The sequence below is a fragment of the Rhinatrema bivittatum genome, chromosome 10 (assembly GCF_901001135.1).
Source record: "Rhinatrema bivittatum chromosome 10, aRhiBiv1.1, whole genome shotgun sequence".
NCBI classification, from domain to species: domain Eukaryota; kingdom Metazoa; phylum Chordata; class Amphibia; order Gymnophiona; family Rhinatrematidae; genus Rhinatrema; species Rhinatrema bivittatum.
Genome location: NC_042624.1, coordinates 68,684,138 through 68,701,463, shown reverse-complemented (window position 1 = coordinate 68,701,463; position 17,326 = coordinate 68,684,138). Strand labels below are relative to the sequence as shown.

At 41.4% G+C, this 17,326-nt stretch overlaps 1 protein-coding gene across 4 annotated transcripts in view; it reads left to right on the top strand.

The window, feature by feature from the left end:
- Positions 1-17,326, top strand: part of BRINP2 (BMP/retinoic acid inducible neural specific 2) — a 109,076-nt gene that overhangs the window by 76,105 nt on the left and 15,645 nt on the right. For all 4 annotated transcript variants that reach the window (XM_029618326.1, XM_029618328.1, XM_029618327.1 and 1 more), the window contains one exon: positions 16,561-16,666. In XM_029618326.1, the coding sequence (XP_029474186.1) occupies positions 16,561-16,666 (106 nt within the window). The remainder of the gene's footprint in view (positions 1-16,560; positions 16,667-17,326) is intronic.

Here is a 17,326-nt window from a genome sequence, read left to right as displayed (position 1 = left end):
CTATTAAACAGGTCCATCAGGCCTCGGATCAGCGAGTCGGGGATCGCATGCGCGGTATTGTCTGTTTCCACTCCTATGCTACTAAGCAACAGATATTTACCATTGCTAGGAAGAAGAGAACTTGGGCCTGGGACACCTATCAAGCCACTGTTTTCGCAGATCTTTCAGTGGTCACGATGCACAAGAGGGCAAGATGCGACCTGCAACATCAATACTTTGAAATGAGAACTGCAAATGCAGATGGTTATTTCCCTTTGACCTAGCATTTACCAACCAAGGGACCATGTATAAAGCAAAATCGCTGAGTGAGGTGGAAGCCATTTTGAAAGACCTGGGATTTGCTATGGCAGCTTTCAATGCTCCTTCTAATGCAGCATCGACTTGCCTTGAAGACAGTCCCTGCTGGCAGTGGGTGGACAAGGGAGATTGCTGACTTCAGCATAACTCGGGAGGTCTTACTCCTCCCCAGGACACTGTGTCTTGAGTATAGTTGCTAATTCACTCTAATCTTTTGCTTTCTCTTGCCATGTTTGGTATTAAAGGACTGTGGGGGTTTATTGGACTCTTCGATTTATTCTGAATACTAGGGCTTGGGGGGGGGGGAATCTCAAGGTTTTATGGCTTTCCCCTAGTTTCATTCTCACTCAGGGTTGAGCAGTTACTACTGTGGGGGGTAGGGGGTCTGGGAGGGGGGTAGTCATAGTTCAGATTACCTCAAGGGATGACATTCTCTAAGCAGTTCAGTATGACAGCGTTTGCTTCATTGAGTACGGTGTCTTGGAATCCCCTTGACTATTACAGGGCAGTTCTTTTTTTTATTTTCTTGGGTTTTTTGGAGGCTAATGGAATCTTATATTATTTCATCAATGTATCTGGTCCCTCATTCCCTAAATGGTGTTGTTTAAATTATTTTCCCTGAATGTGAAGGGATTAAACACTTTTAGAAAGCAGAAGTTATTATATTCCAATTTGCTTGACCAAAAGGTCTCTATTTTGCCTTCATTCAGGAGACCCATTTGAAGAGAAGGCATGAGTATTTAATGGCCTCTCCTTCTTTTCCCAGAAGGTTTTTTCCAGCTGCAACTCAGGGCCATAAATACTCAGGGGTAGGTATACTCTTTTTTCTCAATTCACTTGCCATATCAAGCAGAGTTTTGAGGATCCCCATGACAGGTATATTATTCTTATCATAGAAGCCGGGGATGAAACTTAGTTAACATATATGCTCCCAATACAGATCATGACCCTTTCTTTGAGAATCTATCAGTTATTCTGGATGCCAAGGTCGAGGGAAACTAATTATCGGAGGAGATTTTAACATGCTCCCTGTTCCGCACCTAGAAACCTCTTCAGGTGGTAGTCAAATTTTTAAATTGTTTAGGAGCATATTTAAGCAATTTATGTCTAGCCAGGATCTGGTTGACTTGTAGAGACATAGATACCCTAAGTCTAGAAGCTATACCTTTTAGTCTGCCGCCCACAAGGTATATTCTCGGATTGATCACCTGTGGGTGGATAAGCTTTTGTTACATCAAGTCACTCATACAGGCATAGGGGTATGGTTATTTATTTATTTATTTAATGGGTTTTTCTATACCGCCGCTCATCAAAGATATCACGTCGGTGTACAAGGAACAAAAATACGCAATTGCGTGTACATATAACAGGATAAAAATAGATGAATTCTAAATTACATTAAACAATATAAAACAGTAACAAGAACGAATTATTTAGCTAATAAAAAGATAATGTAAAACAATATAATATAGATAACTATAGCAGCATAACTTAATCTAAAATCAAAAAGTAATCTAAGGGGGAAAGTGGGGAGGGGAGATAAAGGAAATGGGGAGGGAAAGGAAGGGTCAGAAAAAAGGAGGGTCAGGAAGGAATGGGTTATATACAAATATATAGAGGGCAAAATCAGAGGTTAAAAACAGATAAACGGGTAAAAGGAATGAGTAGAGAGGGGCAAAGATAAAGTAAGGGTTGAAGGTAAAAGATTAGTAAAAAGACAGAGTGATATATAAAGTAGAGAGGAATAATAGAATGCGGTAGAGAAAATTTAAGGGAAGGGTATTAGTTGAGAGAGTAGATAGATAAGTTGACAGACTAAAAATGGGAGGGGAAAGAGATAAAGGTTAAGAAAGATCTCAGATGTGATAAAATGAGTTAGCAGGAAACAGGTAAGAATCAAGTATAGGCTTTAGTAAAAAGCCATGTCTTAAGCTTATGTTTGAAAGTCTTAGCGGACAGTTCAAGGTGCAAGTCAGTGGGCATAGTGTTCCATAGCTTAGGGCCAGCTATGGAAATGGCATGAGCTTTGGTGGAAACATATTTAAATTGTTTAGGTGGGGGGGTTTGAAGAGTAGCAATATAGGGATTTCTAGTTGGCCTATTAGAGTTGTTGAATTGAAAGGTATTGGCGGGCCAGTTCATTTCTGGATTGTGGAGGGATTTGTGAATGAGTGATAATATTTTGTATTGAATACGGTAGTGGACAGGAAGCCAATGTAATTTCTTAAGTATAGGGGTAATGTGTTCCCTTGTAGGTGTGTTATTGAGAATGCGGGCTGCCGTATTTTGCAGAATTTGTAGGGGGTTTATGGAGTTTTTGGGTAGACCTAATAGAAGCGCGTTACAATAGTCAATTTTTGAAAAGACCAAGGATTGTAACACAGTACGAAAATCAGTAAAATGAAGTAATGGTTTAAGTTTCTTCAGGGTATGGATCTTAAAGAAACACTCCTTAAGGGTTGCATTAATAAATTTTTTGAGGGACATTTGATCATCTAGTAGAACTCCAAGATCTCGGACTTGTTGAGAAAAGTGTGTGTGTGGCGGATTAATATTAGTTGAGGGAGTAGCATGTAGGGGGGTAGGAGGTGAAATAACCATAAGTTCTGTTTTTGTGGAGTTAAGGGCAAGCTGGATTGTATTAAGGAGGTTGTTAATTGAAATGAGTGTGGATTGCCAGATTTCAAGAGTTTTTGGAAGGGATTCAGTAATAGGAATAAGAATTTGTACATCATCGGCGTACAAAAAGTGAGGTAATTTAAGGTTTGAGAGAAGATGGCAGAGGGGTAGGAGGTAGACATTAAACAAGGTGGATGATAGTGAGGAGCCTTGTGGGACTCCCTGCGCAATGAGGATTTCTTTAGATTCATGGTTACCAACTTTGACTCTGTAATGTCTGTCGCTAAGATAGGACTTAAACCATTTGTGGGCATGTTCAGTTATACCAATATCTGAGAGGCGCTCGAGGAGGATCTGATGATTTACCGTGTCAAATGCAGCAGAAATATCCAATAATATTAGGAGGTGGGATTGCCCTTTATCTAAGCTTTTGATGAGGTAATCAGAGAGAGAGAGGAGAAGGGTTTCTGTACTGTGTAATTTACGAAAACCATATTGTGATGGAGAAAGGATTTCTTGTTCATCTAGGTAGTTGGTAAGTTGGCAGTTAATAGTTTTTTCTAAAATTTTTGCAATGAACAGGAGATTAGAAATAGGACGGTAATTGGTAAGATCTGCTGGGTCAAGCTTGGGTTTTTTTAGTGTGGGCTTAAGGATGGCTTGTTTTAGTGGGAAAGGTACTATGCCAGATTCAATAGATGCGTTGATGATCTTTGAAATAGAGGGGGCAATTATATCAGGTATGGTGAGTAAATGCTTTGTCGGGATGGTGTCAGAGGGCTGGGAAGATGGTCGAGCTTTTTTGAGAATGGATTCTATTTCTTTGGTAGATGTATGCTCAAACATTGTAAGTTTGGTCGAGAGTTTGCTAAGTTGCACAGTGCAACTATTTTGCAGGGTACAGGGGGTGGAATGAAATTGTGACATGATTTTGTTAACTTTATCATGGAAGTATTCAGCCAATTGTTCACATTTATTTTTTGCTTCTTCATCTGGAATTAGATTAGGGGTGAGGTTGGTGAGTGAAGTGACGTAATTAAATAGGGCTTTTGGGTTGAATTGGTATTGGTGTATTTTAGAGGCATAGAAATTCTTTTTGGCTAAATTGATTTCATTATTGTAGTTGTATAAGGATGTCTTGTATCGCGCCAGTAGAGTAGGAGAGGGGTCTTTACGCCAGTTTTTTTCAGTTTTTCTAAGGGCTTGTTTCCGTTCTTTTAGTATGGCATTGTACCATGGTTTTTTTGTATTTTTTTGAGAGGATAGTTGTTTAGTAATAAAGGGGCAGATATTGTCAGCGACTGATTGTGTATGCTCATTCCATGACGCAAGGGCTGTATCGGCATTACTATAATTAAGGTTGTTAAGGGCATAAGACAGTGCGGTCGTGAGCTCATCTTTGTTACATGATTTACGAATTTGTAAATTTGTGGATATAATAGGTGAGGGAGGGGGCCTATTTAGTGTGTTAGTAGTTCTAATAATGTAATGGTCAGACCAGGGAATAGGTAAACATGTAAGGGCTTCTGTGGATATATATTGGTTGGTTGGTTAGACCTATCCCTTCTAGATGTATACAGAGGTAGCTGCTTTTGGAGATTTAATGACTCTTTGCTGGCAAATGACTCTTATTACTCCATTTTACAGGGGGTGATTAAGGATTACCTACAGCATAACACTGAGAGAGATGCCTTAAGGTAGTTGTGTGGGGGCATTTAATATCCTGGGTGTCTTTCCTGAAAAAAGAGAAGGCCCGGCAGTGCAATCACTTGGTGTCAGGGATTGCTGACATTGAACATTTGCATCACCAGACTTTAAGGCACTCCCTATAACTCCAGCTTCAAGCTCTTAGGGGGGAGCTTCACGCTCTAGATGCTGATCGTATTTGTCCATTAATTAAATATGATGAACCAGGTACATTTTGAATGGGGAGACAAGGCTGGGAAACCTTTGGCCCACAAACAAAAAAGTAAGATATGCCAGCAGCAAATAAAATTGAAAGATATAGAGGGCAACTTATTGACCTCAGCTACCAATATTAGGGAAAGATTCTTTCAAATCTATTGTGATTTGTATGCCCATAATGCCAGCATATCAGATGCAATTTCTGATTTTCTACAAGATGTTTCTTTACCCAGCCTATCAGATGAACACCACACCATATTGAAAGGAGAAATCCAAACGGTGGAGGTTTTACAGGTCATTCGAGATTTAAAAGCTAATAAATCCCCAGGCTTGTATGGTTTCTCTCTTAAATTATATAAACGTTTTACCCTTTAAATAGTAGTACCCCTGACAAATAATTTTAACTACTTAAGGCAGGAAGCTTCCTTTATGACAGGTACAAATATAGCAGGAATAATGGGTCTGGCCAAGCCTGGGAGGGACCCCTGTTGTGTTCTGCGCCCGCGGCCGTCCGCAAGCACGGTCCCCTACCTCATGTCCTGACCGGGCCGGCTGCAGCATCGGGTCTGATGGCCCTGCGTCCGAGCCCGGCGCCCCCGCACGTTGGCGCAGACCTCAGGGCGAGCCGCCGGCTCCAGAGCCGTCCTGCTCCTCCCTTGCGGTCGCCTGCTGCTCTCCTCCGCGGCCCAGATCCAAGATGGCCGCCGCCATCTTAGGCGCAAGGCCGTGCCCCTTCACCAGAATTAAAGGGACCTTGTTCTTTAATTGTCCTCAGCTGATTCCTATCCACAGGGCCAGAGGAAGTATAAAAGGAGACTTCCTCTGACCATTCCTTGACTTGGCAATGTCTCCTGTGAGTGTTGTTTGAGTCTGCTTGCTTCGGTGAGTTCCAGCATCTTGACTCCTTGTTCCAGTTCTGTCTTGATATTCCTGGTTCCTAACTGGCTTGGCTAGCAGTGATTCCTGGTATTGACTTCGGATTGGCAAGCGGTGATTCTCTGGTGTGTGACTTCGGACTGGCAAGTGGTGATCCCTCGGTGTGTGACCTCGGACTGGTAAGCGACGACCCTATGGCACTTGACCTCGGACTTCTTCTGACCATCATCTCCAAGGGCCCACCTAAGTCCCAGCGGTCCGGGTCCCTACGGGCTCCTCCTGGGGGGACCGCGGACTTCCAGCGGTGAAGACACACCTCCGTTCCCCGACGTCACGACTCTTGCTCCACCTTCAGTCACTCCTGCCTACAGTGCCGAGGGTCAGCTGGTCACATCTTCTGTTTCTGCCTCGCCTCCTGACGGGAGAGCCTACGGATCTTCTGCCAAGGTATACCATCCTCCCGTCAGCCCAAGGGTTCACTAGCCTGAGCATAACAACCCCTAACTGTGCGGGTCATATAGACCAATTTCCCTTTTAAATGTTGATCTTAAAATATTGGCCACCCGGCGCTCACAAATCTATGCCCGATTTTGTAACATATTTGTAACATATTTCTGAGAATATGAGGTTATCGAAATGCCCAAAGATGTTTAAGACATCACTGAAAAGATTTTTATTTAAACAGGCATTCCCAGATTACTCATTTTAATACTTTTATCTGTCATTTTTTTTAGTTTAAGATTTTCTTAAAATATTTTCACTGACTTAGCCACCTTTAGATTGAATATTTAACATTTTTATTAGCTATTATTCTAGTTTTATTGTTTTATTATTTTGTTTTAGATTTTTTTGTTTTCAATTTTTATGATGTCTTATGATGAATGCTATTAGAATTGAATCGTAATGTGGCTAGTCTTATGAATGCTATGCTGTCACTTATTTTAACTAATTGTGAATGTGTAAATTTAAATTGCCTAGAGCTTTGGCAGATAGGCGATGAATAAATATATAAAAACATTAAATAAATATATTATAAATAGGGGTTGCAAAAATAAATATTGACATCCTCAGTACAGCATAGCAATGAGTGTGGATCCCCATTTGTTAGGGAGTTTTCATTAGGATATTAGTGAAGCATCTCTGCCATGGATGGCTTACATTCCCATCGATAGCTTTTTCTTAAATTGATGTTCATTTTAAATTAAGAAATTGCAATCAGAGTGCATTTGGTCTTGTAAGCTGTGAAATATGCTCCAGATAGTGCTGGCTAGTGCAAAGCCAAATATGCATCTGACATCTTTAGAAAAACTCTTTCTGATGACATTGAATATTCTAGATGTCAAAGGGCATACGTGCAATGAGAATATTTAATATATTTTTGTGCTACTGCGTGTAAACATTTTCAGTAATAATTGTGAAAAAGCTTGTATAAAATGTATTAATCATAAAGGCAACATAAGGCAAATATACCATATATAGTACATGTTTTCCATATGACATTCTGTGTGTCATTTCTACTAAATGTGTGCTTATCTGGCTTAATGAGATTTATGTAGAGTACGGCAGGTGTTTCATAAACTGTGGGAAGGTAGGGAGTTTCAGAGCCCATATCTTTGAAAGTATAATATTAATCTAACCTGCAGTACCTTTCTTGCATCTTCACTGAGGCAAATTTAATCCAATTTTCAGCTCATTTAAACACAGTACCGCAGTCCCTGCGGCATCCCTGCCTGAACTTTTACAATTAAAAAGTCTATCTCTGCAGTTTCTGTTTGACAGTATGCCCCGGAGGGAAGGGAATGAACAGGGGGAGAGGGGTAAGAAGTGGGCGGCAAAGTCAGGGGTACTACAGCTGTTTATTTACACAACGTTGGACTTGGTAATGAAGCTGAGATTCATCATGCCTTGAGGCATGGCTGCTGTGTCAACAGAACAATTAGCACACTTCTTCCTTGATAGGTTTTTTTTTTCCCTTAAAGCACCCTGAGATTTGTTTTGACAGTCATGTGACTACTGGCTGGAGTTGTACTATACTTGCTCTCGCTTCTTCTTTTCCTCAGAAGGCCAATTCTCTTTTCTTTTCTGTCCCCCCATTTCTTTATCTCTCTTTCTCAGATCTTTTTCTTCTTCTGGTCACTTCCCTCCCCCAGCAGGAATACTAACAGAAAATGATGCTTGGATCTAGGCCTCATATGTCTATAAACCCTAAGTTCTTTGTAATCTTTACATCCATCCATCTCTTCATCTCATTTCATACTCATCTGCTATGTTTCTCCTTGAACGTATGTTCCATTAGTTTAGATCTAAATTGTACTGTTGGTCTACAAAATCCTTGATGGACTTGGTCCTGTCCAACTTCTGACTTATCTTAATCCACTATCTTTATTCTTCAGATATTTTGTTCTATCTATGGCTGGTAGCATATCTTGCATCATCTATCTGGAATAATCTTCAGACTTCCTTTACCTTACTAACAGTTCTTAATAGAATAATTTAGTACATTTAACATATACTCATAACTCAGAGTTCCGTTTTCTTTTGATGTCCTCCATGAATCCGGTGGTTGATTGGCATGTTCCAAACCTACTCCCTGGTTACTAGATTTTTATGATAATGTGGTCAATCAGATGGTACAGTGGACCAAATCTGAGGTGTAATCTACGCTGGATATGGCTGCAGAGCCTCTTTGTGGCAGAACAACTTCCTGTAGGACACAGACTTTGTCTTTAAGGGTAGAGAAACTGTTGACAGTGCTTATGGACCCAGAGGTCCAGTCCCTAAACAACAACCCAAGCTGCCAACAGTGTTGATGGTTCCAAAAGTGTTTATTCACAGCAACATCAGAAAAGAAGATGTGATAGAGCAAACTGAAAAACTGAAGAGTAACAAATACCAGGACAAGATGGTATTCACCCCAGAGTTCTGAAAGAACTCAAATCCAAAACTGCAGATCAGTTACTAGTAACATTTAATTTAGCATTAAAATCAGCCACAGTACCTGAAGACTGGAGGGTGGCCAATGTAATGTCAATTTTTATAAAAGGCTCCAGGAGTCATCTGGAGAGAGGTGGCAGCAGCATCAAGGAGGAGAAGCTACATGATGATCCTCATGGAGAAGTCTCCTAGTCCTTCAGATGTCATCCAGAAGAAAACTGCTTGTGGGAAGTCCTATGTACAATGAGGAGAGTATGAGGTCAGAATAGAAGAGGTTTGACATCCTCCAAGGGAAGTATCAGTAGTTTGACAAACAATCTTGAACTTTTGTGGTTCAGAATTCTTCAGGAACTCTCTGGCTAAAAGAGAAGTGCTGGATGGTGGTCTCTCCAAAGGACAAGGAGAGACTGTCTGTCCTGAGTCCTGTCCTTGGAAGGTAACTGGGGCCATTGTTGAGGTGCCTACGCTTTCACTACAAAGAGATATTTGCCTTGGGGTCCAAGAGTTTGAAGTCCCTGCGATATTCTGAAGATCCAAGGGAAAGGTCTCTAAGAAGAAGGAGCTAAGCTCATACTTCTTGTTCTGTCTGAGAAGGTGTCTTCAAAGCTTGGAAAAAGAAGATTGCAGGAGTCAAAGGTAAGACTGCCTAATAGGGGAAAGGGCCCATGAATTGCTGTCTATGAAAAGGAATCAGCAGAGTGTCTTGGATAAAGAACAGCATCCACTTCTAACTTTGGAGTACTTGGGAACTGTATCCAGAAATCCAAGGGAAGTTCCTGGGGAGAGTTTCCTTATGCCCAGGGTAAAACATTTTAGCTTCATAAAAACTGAAACTGTACTGTCTAATGAACTTTATTTTTCTATACTGTTTGTGTACTAAACCATATTGTTTCTTGCAATCTAGTTTACAGTAAGGGATTTTATTTTCGGACAACAATTACTGTGTGGCATGAGTTCCTTTTTACTGGACTGTTTGCAGAGGAGCTCCATAAAAGAAACCCTAAGTGCCCTGAAAGACATGTCCTTTCTCTCCTGTGTGGGAAGAACCTGGGAGCATGGGTGCTACTTTGGCTCATGACTTCTCACATGAGCCCCTGTGCACAGACAGAAATTGGAGCAGGGGCTACATGTGGATAAGGGTGAGCTAATCAGCAGTTTAACATATTCATAAATGATCTGCAAAAGAGTGCAATGAGTGAGGTCATCAAATCTGCAGATGGTGAAAATGTATTCAAGCATGAGCAGATTGTAAAGAACTGCAGAGAAGGACCTTGCAAGACTGAGGGACTGGACATCTAAATGGCACATGAAATTTAATGAGGACACAGGCAAAATGATGCACATAGGGAAAATAATTTTTAACTATATGTAAGCCCCCCCCCCCTCCTCCTTTTAAAAGGGGCTCAGACTTCTAATGCTTTCTGAGCCCTGATCTACTCGTTGCAGGGTTCGGGACCCAGATTCTGTTCTGGGAATGGGATAAACTTAACTTATAGGGCCTTAAAGGGGATCAATCTTAAAAATAAAACTAGTCCACACTCCAAGTATTGTGTTCCAACAAAAAAATTGCTTTTACTTAAAAGAATCAAAAGTTCAGCAGGTACACAAGTAGAAACAGCCCAGAATACAAAATCAAAACAGAAAACAGATCCTTGAATTCTAAAAACTTAGATCAGTTCTATATGCAGCTTAGGTACAATCAGACAGCAACACTAAGATCCTTCGGTTTCCCTCCAAAAGGCCTCACTCTCTTCAACCCCAAAAATTACAGACTCCCCTTCTTGTATTACTCTCAGTTACTCATTGGTGGCAGGTTTTTAAGAAGTATGTTTCTCCTCCATCTCTGGTTTGGAATCCTCTTTTTCCACCTTCACCAATCATACAGGAGAACGCAGCCTCCTGCCAAGCCAAGAAAAAGGGGCCCAAAGCAGAGCACAGTGCCTTGGCTGTTCTCCTTGGTTCCCTCCCAGACTTCTCTCAAAAATTTCTCACCAACTCTTCAGAGCTAACGTACGACTCCCCCCCCCCCCAGTGATTCATGGAGTCGCTCTTTAAACATTCTCAGTACTGACCCACTCTTTTAGGTATAGATTCTCCTGCCACTCCTAAGTGGCTACTGCTCCTGTGAACCTCCCATTACTAGAATATTCCTAATGCATTATATGGTGAAAGCCTAGCTGGGTTCTGTATTAGGAATCACCACTTCTGAAAAGGATCTTTGGAGTCATTATGGACAATACATTGAAGTCACCAGCTCAATGTGCAGTGGCAGTCAGAAAAGCAAATAGAATTTAGGAATGATTTGTATAGGAATGAAAAACAAAATGCAGAATACCCCAATACCTCTGTATCGATCCTTGGTGCGGCTGCACCTTGAATATTGTGTAAAATTCTGGTTGCTCCATCTCATAAAAAGATATAGTGAAACTAGAAAAGGTACAGAGAAAGGCAACAAAAATAATAAAGTGGTTGAACAACCTCCTTATGATTAAGCAGGCCACAGTGGCCTCTTCAGCTTGGAGAAGAGGTGACTGAAATGGGGATATGATAGAGGTTAATAAAATCATGAGTAGGGTAGAACGGGTAAATATGGGGATGATTGTTTACCCTTTCAAATAGTATATAGAGTAAGAGACACACCAAGAATCTAACAGGTAGCAAATTTAAAACAAATCAGAAAAAGTGTTTTATTCACTCAATGCACAAACAAGCTGAGGAATTTGGATCTGGAGGACATGGTCAAGGTACTTTGCATAGCGGGGTTTAAAAGGGGTTTGGAGAAATTCCTGAAGGAAAAAGCCATAAACCATTATTAGCCAGGCAGATTTGGGAAAGTCACCACTTATCCCTGGGAATAAGCAACAAGAAATGGATCTACTCTTTGGGATCTGTCAGTTATTTGTGATGGGATGTCGAGGTTGATATTTTTTTTATCTGACTTAGCATGGCATATCTTATGCTCTTATGTTGCAGTGGGACCTGTTTACTAATACTATGTGCTGACATGCACTATCACGTGCCACACTTTAGTAAATAACCCTCAAAAAGCGGCAGAGAGAGAAAGAGAGAGAGAAAGAGAGCAACCTGTATAGAAATGTAGATATAATAAGGCTGGTGCCATTTTGAAATACTGACTCAGCAGGGCAGGAGCTACTGGGGATCACTTCTGCTGAATTTAGACTTTGAAATGGCGATATAACTGATCTTAAATCATGTGGGAAAGATAACATGAACACAGAAGAAAAAGTGACTTTATAAAACAGCATTGTAGTACAAAAATGTTCTGGCAAAAATATAATAAGTGATAGGCAATACATCAGAGACTGTAGCATATGTGCATATAAGAAAATAATAGAGTAAAAAAACTATTGTTAGCAACACATATACAGAACAGCAGAAAAGAGAGAGAGAGAGAAGATAATATAATACAACACATTAAATCATAGGTTTACTTCCCTTATCTGGTCCCCAATAGATAATTAACATGACCCAGGTGTGTTCAAGGAATTCTCCTTTGAGGTGTGAGAGCAAACTGCACAGGAAAACAGATCTGCATTTAGCTGTCTTCCATCTGTTCTGAGGAATAGGGGCTGGGGGTGAGAATTTATACAGTGCAGATATGCACAGCTCAGATTTCTTTGTCTTAAGCAATGCTAGGCTATTTATTTATGTGGCAGACCCTCCTGGTTTGGCCACCAGATGTCACTGTCCCTGTATTAGAACACACTTTGGGGCCAATGCAAAAAAAGGTGCGCTGAAAGCAGGCGCTGAATGTTCAGCACCTGCTTTCCTACCACGCCCCCCCCAGGCACCTCTCCTGGGGCACGATGCAATGTTTAAATTAGGGCTCGTACTGTCAAAGAGGTGCTAGGGGCGATTGCACGCCCCTAGAGCCTCCTTCACAGCGTGCGCCCAAGAGAGGTCTGCTGTCGGCGGCTAGCCACTAGTTAAGAAAACAGATGCTGAATTTATCAGCATCCATTTTCCTAACTGGCAGGTCAGAACGAGGGAGTAAATCAGTATTAAAGTGTAGGGCATGTAATATTAACTTATTCACTCCTTCACTTATTGCCGATTGGTCCGTTCACTGCCACATGTCAGTGAAAGGACCAATTCCCTTTCAGGACAGCCTTCTGAAAGATGATTGGTCCATTCACTGTCACATGTTAGTGAAAAGGACCAATGGGCAATAAGGGGCCGACATTTTAATATTGATTTATTCACTCCTTCTGACCTGCCCTAAGCTCCCTCAGGGGGAGGAAGCTTAGGGCAGGTCAGACAAGGCTCACTGTCAAGGAGGGAATTTTTTTTTTTTCCTAACTCTCTTTTGTTCCTCCAACTTAATATCGCCATGATACTAAGTCAGAGGAAATACAGAAAAGCAGTATTTTCTGCTTTTCTATACAATTTTTTGGGGTGCTCTGAAATTGTCTGCTCCGGTCAGGCGTTAATTTCTGAGCACTAAAATGTGCATATTGGATACACTTTTTTTTTTTTGCATCAGGAGTGAATAACTAATAGCCTCATTCACATGCATTTGCATGTGATGAGCGCTATTAATTTCCCAGTGCTTTGAACGTGCGTTGTAGAGGCACTAATCCCCTTATTGCATAAGGGGATTTGGTTGCACCTACACAACCCACATCCAACTGTGGGTTAAACAGTGTGCCCGGCTGAGCACACTATATCGCATTGGCCCCCCTCAGTAAGGAGCTATCCATACCCTTCAGTCCCTTCCAACTGGAGAGTCTGGATTGGATTCGGCCTGAAGAATATTTAGCCCAACCATTGTAGGACACCGTGGGTTCAGCTGAGGAAGCAGTCAAAGAGTGAGGATGTTTCAGTTTTACACCATGGTGAGGCCTCCCAGCTTCACCCAGAAAGAGTTTCTTTTAGAAGTGATACCTCACCGTGCACTCCCTGCCAGAGGGTCCTTCTTCCACTAATTCACAGAGAGACGGATTATTGAGCCTGATACCCTTTAGGGGCAAAAGGACTCTCACCAGGGGACAAAGACCTGTGAGCCTACTCTAAATCCTAGGTGGGCAAGCACCAGTGACGGTTCCTGCTGCGAGAGACAGAAAATGTATCCGATGTAACTTAGCATAGTGAGGAGGTTTTTGATTCCCCCTTCCTCACTGGGATTGCAGGCAAGAAAACTTTTCTGACCCCAATAACTTTTCCCTAAGAGAAGTTCCCCAGAAAGATCAGAGTATGAGGATGAAAAGGATTTTTAAAGAAGGAAGAATAATAGCAGGAAGCCCCAGCCGGATCTCTACCACCAAGGACCGGGACGGGCTGAGTGTCCGAAGAGAAAACGACTAACGTTAGGATTTTTGAAGTAAAGCTGGAGGCACCGCCACTAGGATTCCCACACTGCTGAGGGGAGTGTTTGTACAATTAAAATCACTATGGGCTGTACCCAGAGGTCTGATAAAAGGACACCTACCTACCCAGAAAAATACCTGTACCATCAGTCAGATATAATTTCACACTTCTGCATAATGCACTTTTTAATTATGAGTATAAATCAGTAAACTTTATTTTAACACCCAGACCTGTTCCCGTCTGAGTTCTTTACAGCTTCTCACCTCATGGGAAGCACCAAACGACTACACACACACACACACACTGGTGACCTTTTCTCATCACCTGGGCCATAAGTGAGAACTTCCCCCCATAAAAAGAGTCCCCCCCCCCCAGAGATTAAGAGTCAGAGTGGGATGGAATGGTTAAGCCAGAGCTGCCCCTGAAGAAGTAAATTAGTTGTGTGCCCTATGGAGCAACAATCCTCCAAAAAAGGGGTTACATTTACGTTATGTATTTATTATTTATTTTATTTACATTCCACCTTTCAGACACATCAAAGCGGAATACATTCAGGTACTGTAGATATTTCCCCAGAGAGCTCACACTCTGATAGGATAACTTTCAAACAAATGCGCACAACAGCATATACGAGCTTAGATGACCAGGAGCAGATCTACGCTAGTATTTTATAACCCATACATATGATGTAAGCACATTTTATAAAATACACATCTTTCTACCCCACAACATACACACGTATGTATGCTTAAGCGCAAATACACGCAACACATTGCAAGCTCAGTGTTTCACTTTCTGGTGGGAGCTGTTCTATCCCTAAACATACCATCTGTCTTCTAGTCAACCCTCCCTAATCATAATACAGACGTTAACAACCAATGATGGAGTAAGGGGCATCTGGTGGGTTTCAGGGCAGGCTCAGAGGGAGGGGGGAATTCTTGAAATTTTAATTTTTGAATGCTGTTTTTTTCATTGGAGGGAGGCTTTTCATTTGAGTATGCCCCCAGCTAACTGTTGCAACTGGAGTGGGACTTAATATATTACTAAATCCTGAGTTCAGTAATAATGAAATCAATCTAGCAAAAAGCTATAGCAAAATTCAGATACATTCATTTATTGGCATTCTGAAGTCTATTTTGCTCCAACTTACCACCCAAAGAAATAAGAGGTGCAAACAGCACACACCAATTGTATGCACATACTTGCAGCCAATTTTTAAATAGAAACTACCTGCATATTTTTTCTTTGAAAATTATCTGCAGAGTGCACACGTGCAATAACACGCATGTACCTTGCAGCTGCGCCGGCTGATAGAAAATACCCCCAACATGTTAAGTATCCTTGATGTTTTAGAAGCCTTTCCAGGTAAATACTAAACTTGCAAAAAGAAAAAAAACCCAAAGTTCATTGTTGTTCTGATTCCCGGTTATTTTCTTTCCCAATTCCACTATCAAGGAGTGTCTAGCATCTTAATACTAACAGTGTGCAGAAGCTAGTAAGATGGCTTTGTGCTATCTTTCATGCCTTTCTTCCTCAGGCCACAGGCTGGATTTCCAGTTCACGTTGGTATAAACTAGAAATCATTACCATCTGATGGTTTGTATGACACGATGTTCTCAATCCACGTCCAGTGGTCTGGTGTCCATGCCACAGAAAAAAAACAATCACATTTGGCATTCATTGCTCCCTAATTAGTCTTTTCAGTAGAAGTAATAAACCATGAATGGGCATGAAAGCTGGATGCTCATTTGTTCCCTCCAAAATGAATGGTCAGATCATTGTCCAGTTTTGTTTGCAGGGCACAAGGAATATGATTTTATTGCTACTGCCCATGCTGTCTGACAGTAAGCATCTTTCTACAAGCTTTTAAATCACTAGAAAACATGCCATAGATCACAAATACAATTCTCAATGGTTAACATCCTTGGTTTTCCTTGATACACAGGTTATTCAGTACTCAGTCAAATAGGGATTGTGTCTATCAATTAAGTAATTAAATCACAAAGAGGTCATGGGATAAATGCTCTGATCACTGCTGCTGTAGGTGTAATAATATCATCAATACCCTAACACATCAAAGAACCTGATTTGTAACATCTTTTGTCCTGATTTGTGCCTAGGGGAAAAGTCTTTTTTTTTCTTTATAAAACAGCCATTAAATATCTAAACACACATACCGTATTTATTGCCTGGTTCATTGATCGGTATAAAGTTGAGCATGTTAAATGTTATGATAACGGTACAACTCTCTGATGAGGTTTGTTGCAGTCTTATATTAACATGTTCACATGAGCTCCACAGCCAATCAAACAAATGGATTTTAGTTAGCAGTCTATTTTGTTTCACTGCTACATGCTTGAAAATTTACTCCAGAAGTTTATGGTGGAACCTTTGTTAAACGGAATGACTGCACCAATACATTTCTTTTTTGTATTTAAACCTTTGGGAGCTCCTGACTGCATCTTCTGTTTAGGGTGACTCAGCGATTTTTTTTTTTTTTTTTTTTTTGGTTTGCTCATATAGAATGAATGAGACCAGTATTTTATTAAAGCGCTCACTATCTACCTTTGCTGTACATGTTGGTACCTTTTTGTTGCCTAGGTAACAGAAACCCGATCTGGTCCTTTAGGGTGCAGTAACTATGACAATTTGGATTCTGTCAGCTCCGTCCTTGTGGGAAGCCCTGAGAACAAGGTGCAGCTACTAGGTAAGCAGATCACCTGGGGGGGTCACCGCTACCCAGTCAAACAAGAGCTCCCAGACTGGAGGGGGGAGGCGGGGGAGGAGGGGACCGTGATGGGAAGAATGACAGAAAGAGTTCAGGAAAGATGGGAGGGGGAGAAAGATGGAGAGCCAAGAGGAAGAGAGTAAATCAGGGGGTGGGGATAGAGAGTGAAAAGGCAGGAAAATGGGAGGCAGGAAGAAAGTGAAAGATGGCGAGGGAAGCAAAAGGCTGCTGGATACAGGAAGGATTGAGGGAAAGAAAAAGAAAAGATCAATGGAAGGGGATAAGTGAGAAGACCAAAAGGAAAGTGGCCCAAGGAAATAAAGCACCAGGTCAGAGGAGAAAAGAGAGGTCAGAGAGAGGAGAAAAGGGAGAAAAGGGGAATGAGAGAGTTACAAAGAGAGTGAAGTGGGACTGGGTGAATTATCTTTTCCTCTTATTAGCCGAAATGTGCAACTTCCCAACCACAAGCTTTGCTTTCAATTTATTGTGGCTGCTGGGGTCATTGTGCATTTCCTCCTTGCAGACTGGCAGAGATGGAGCTCTTATCTCTGAGCTGCAAGGCCTCATTTCTTGATACTTTCAGGCTCTGAAAATCAATAAGATGGAGTGGCACGGTGCACAGCGGGGTCAATGCTCCGG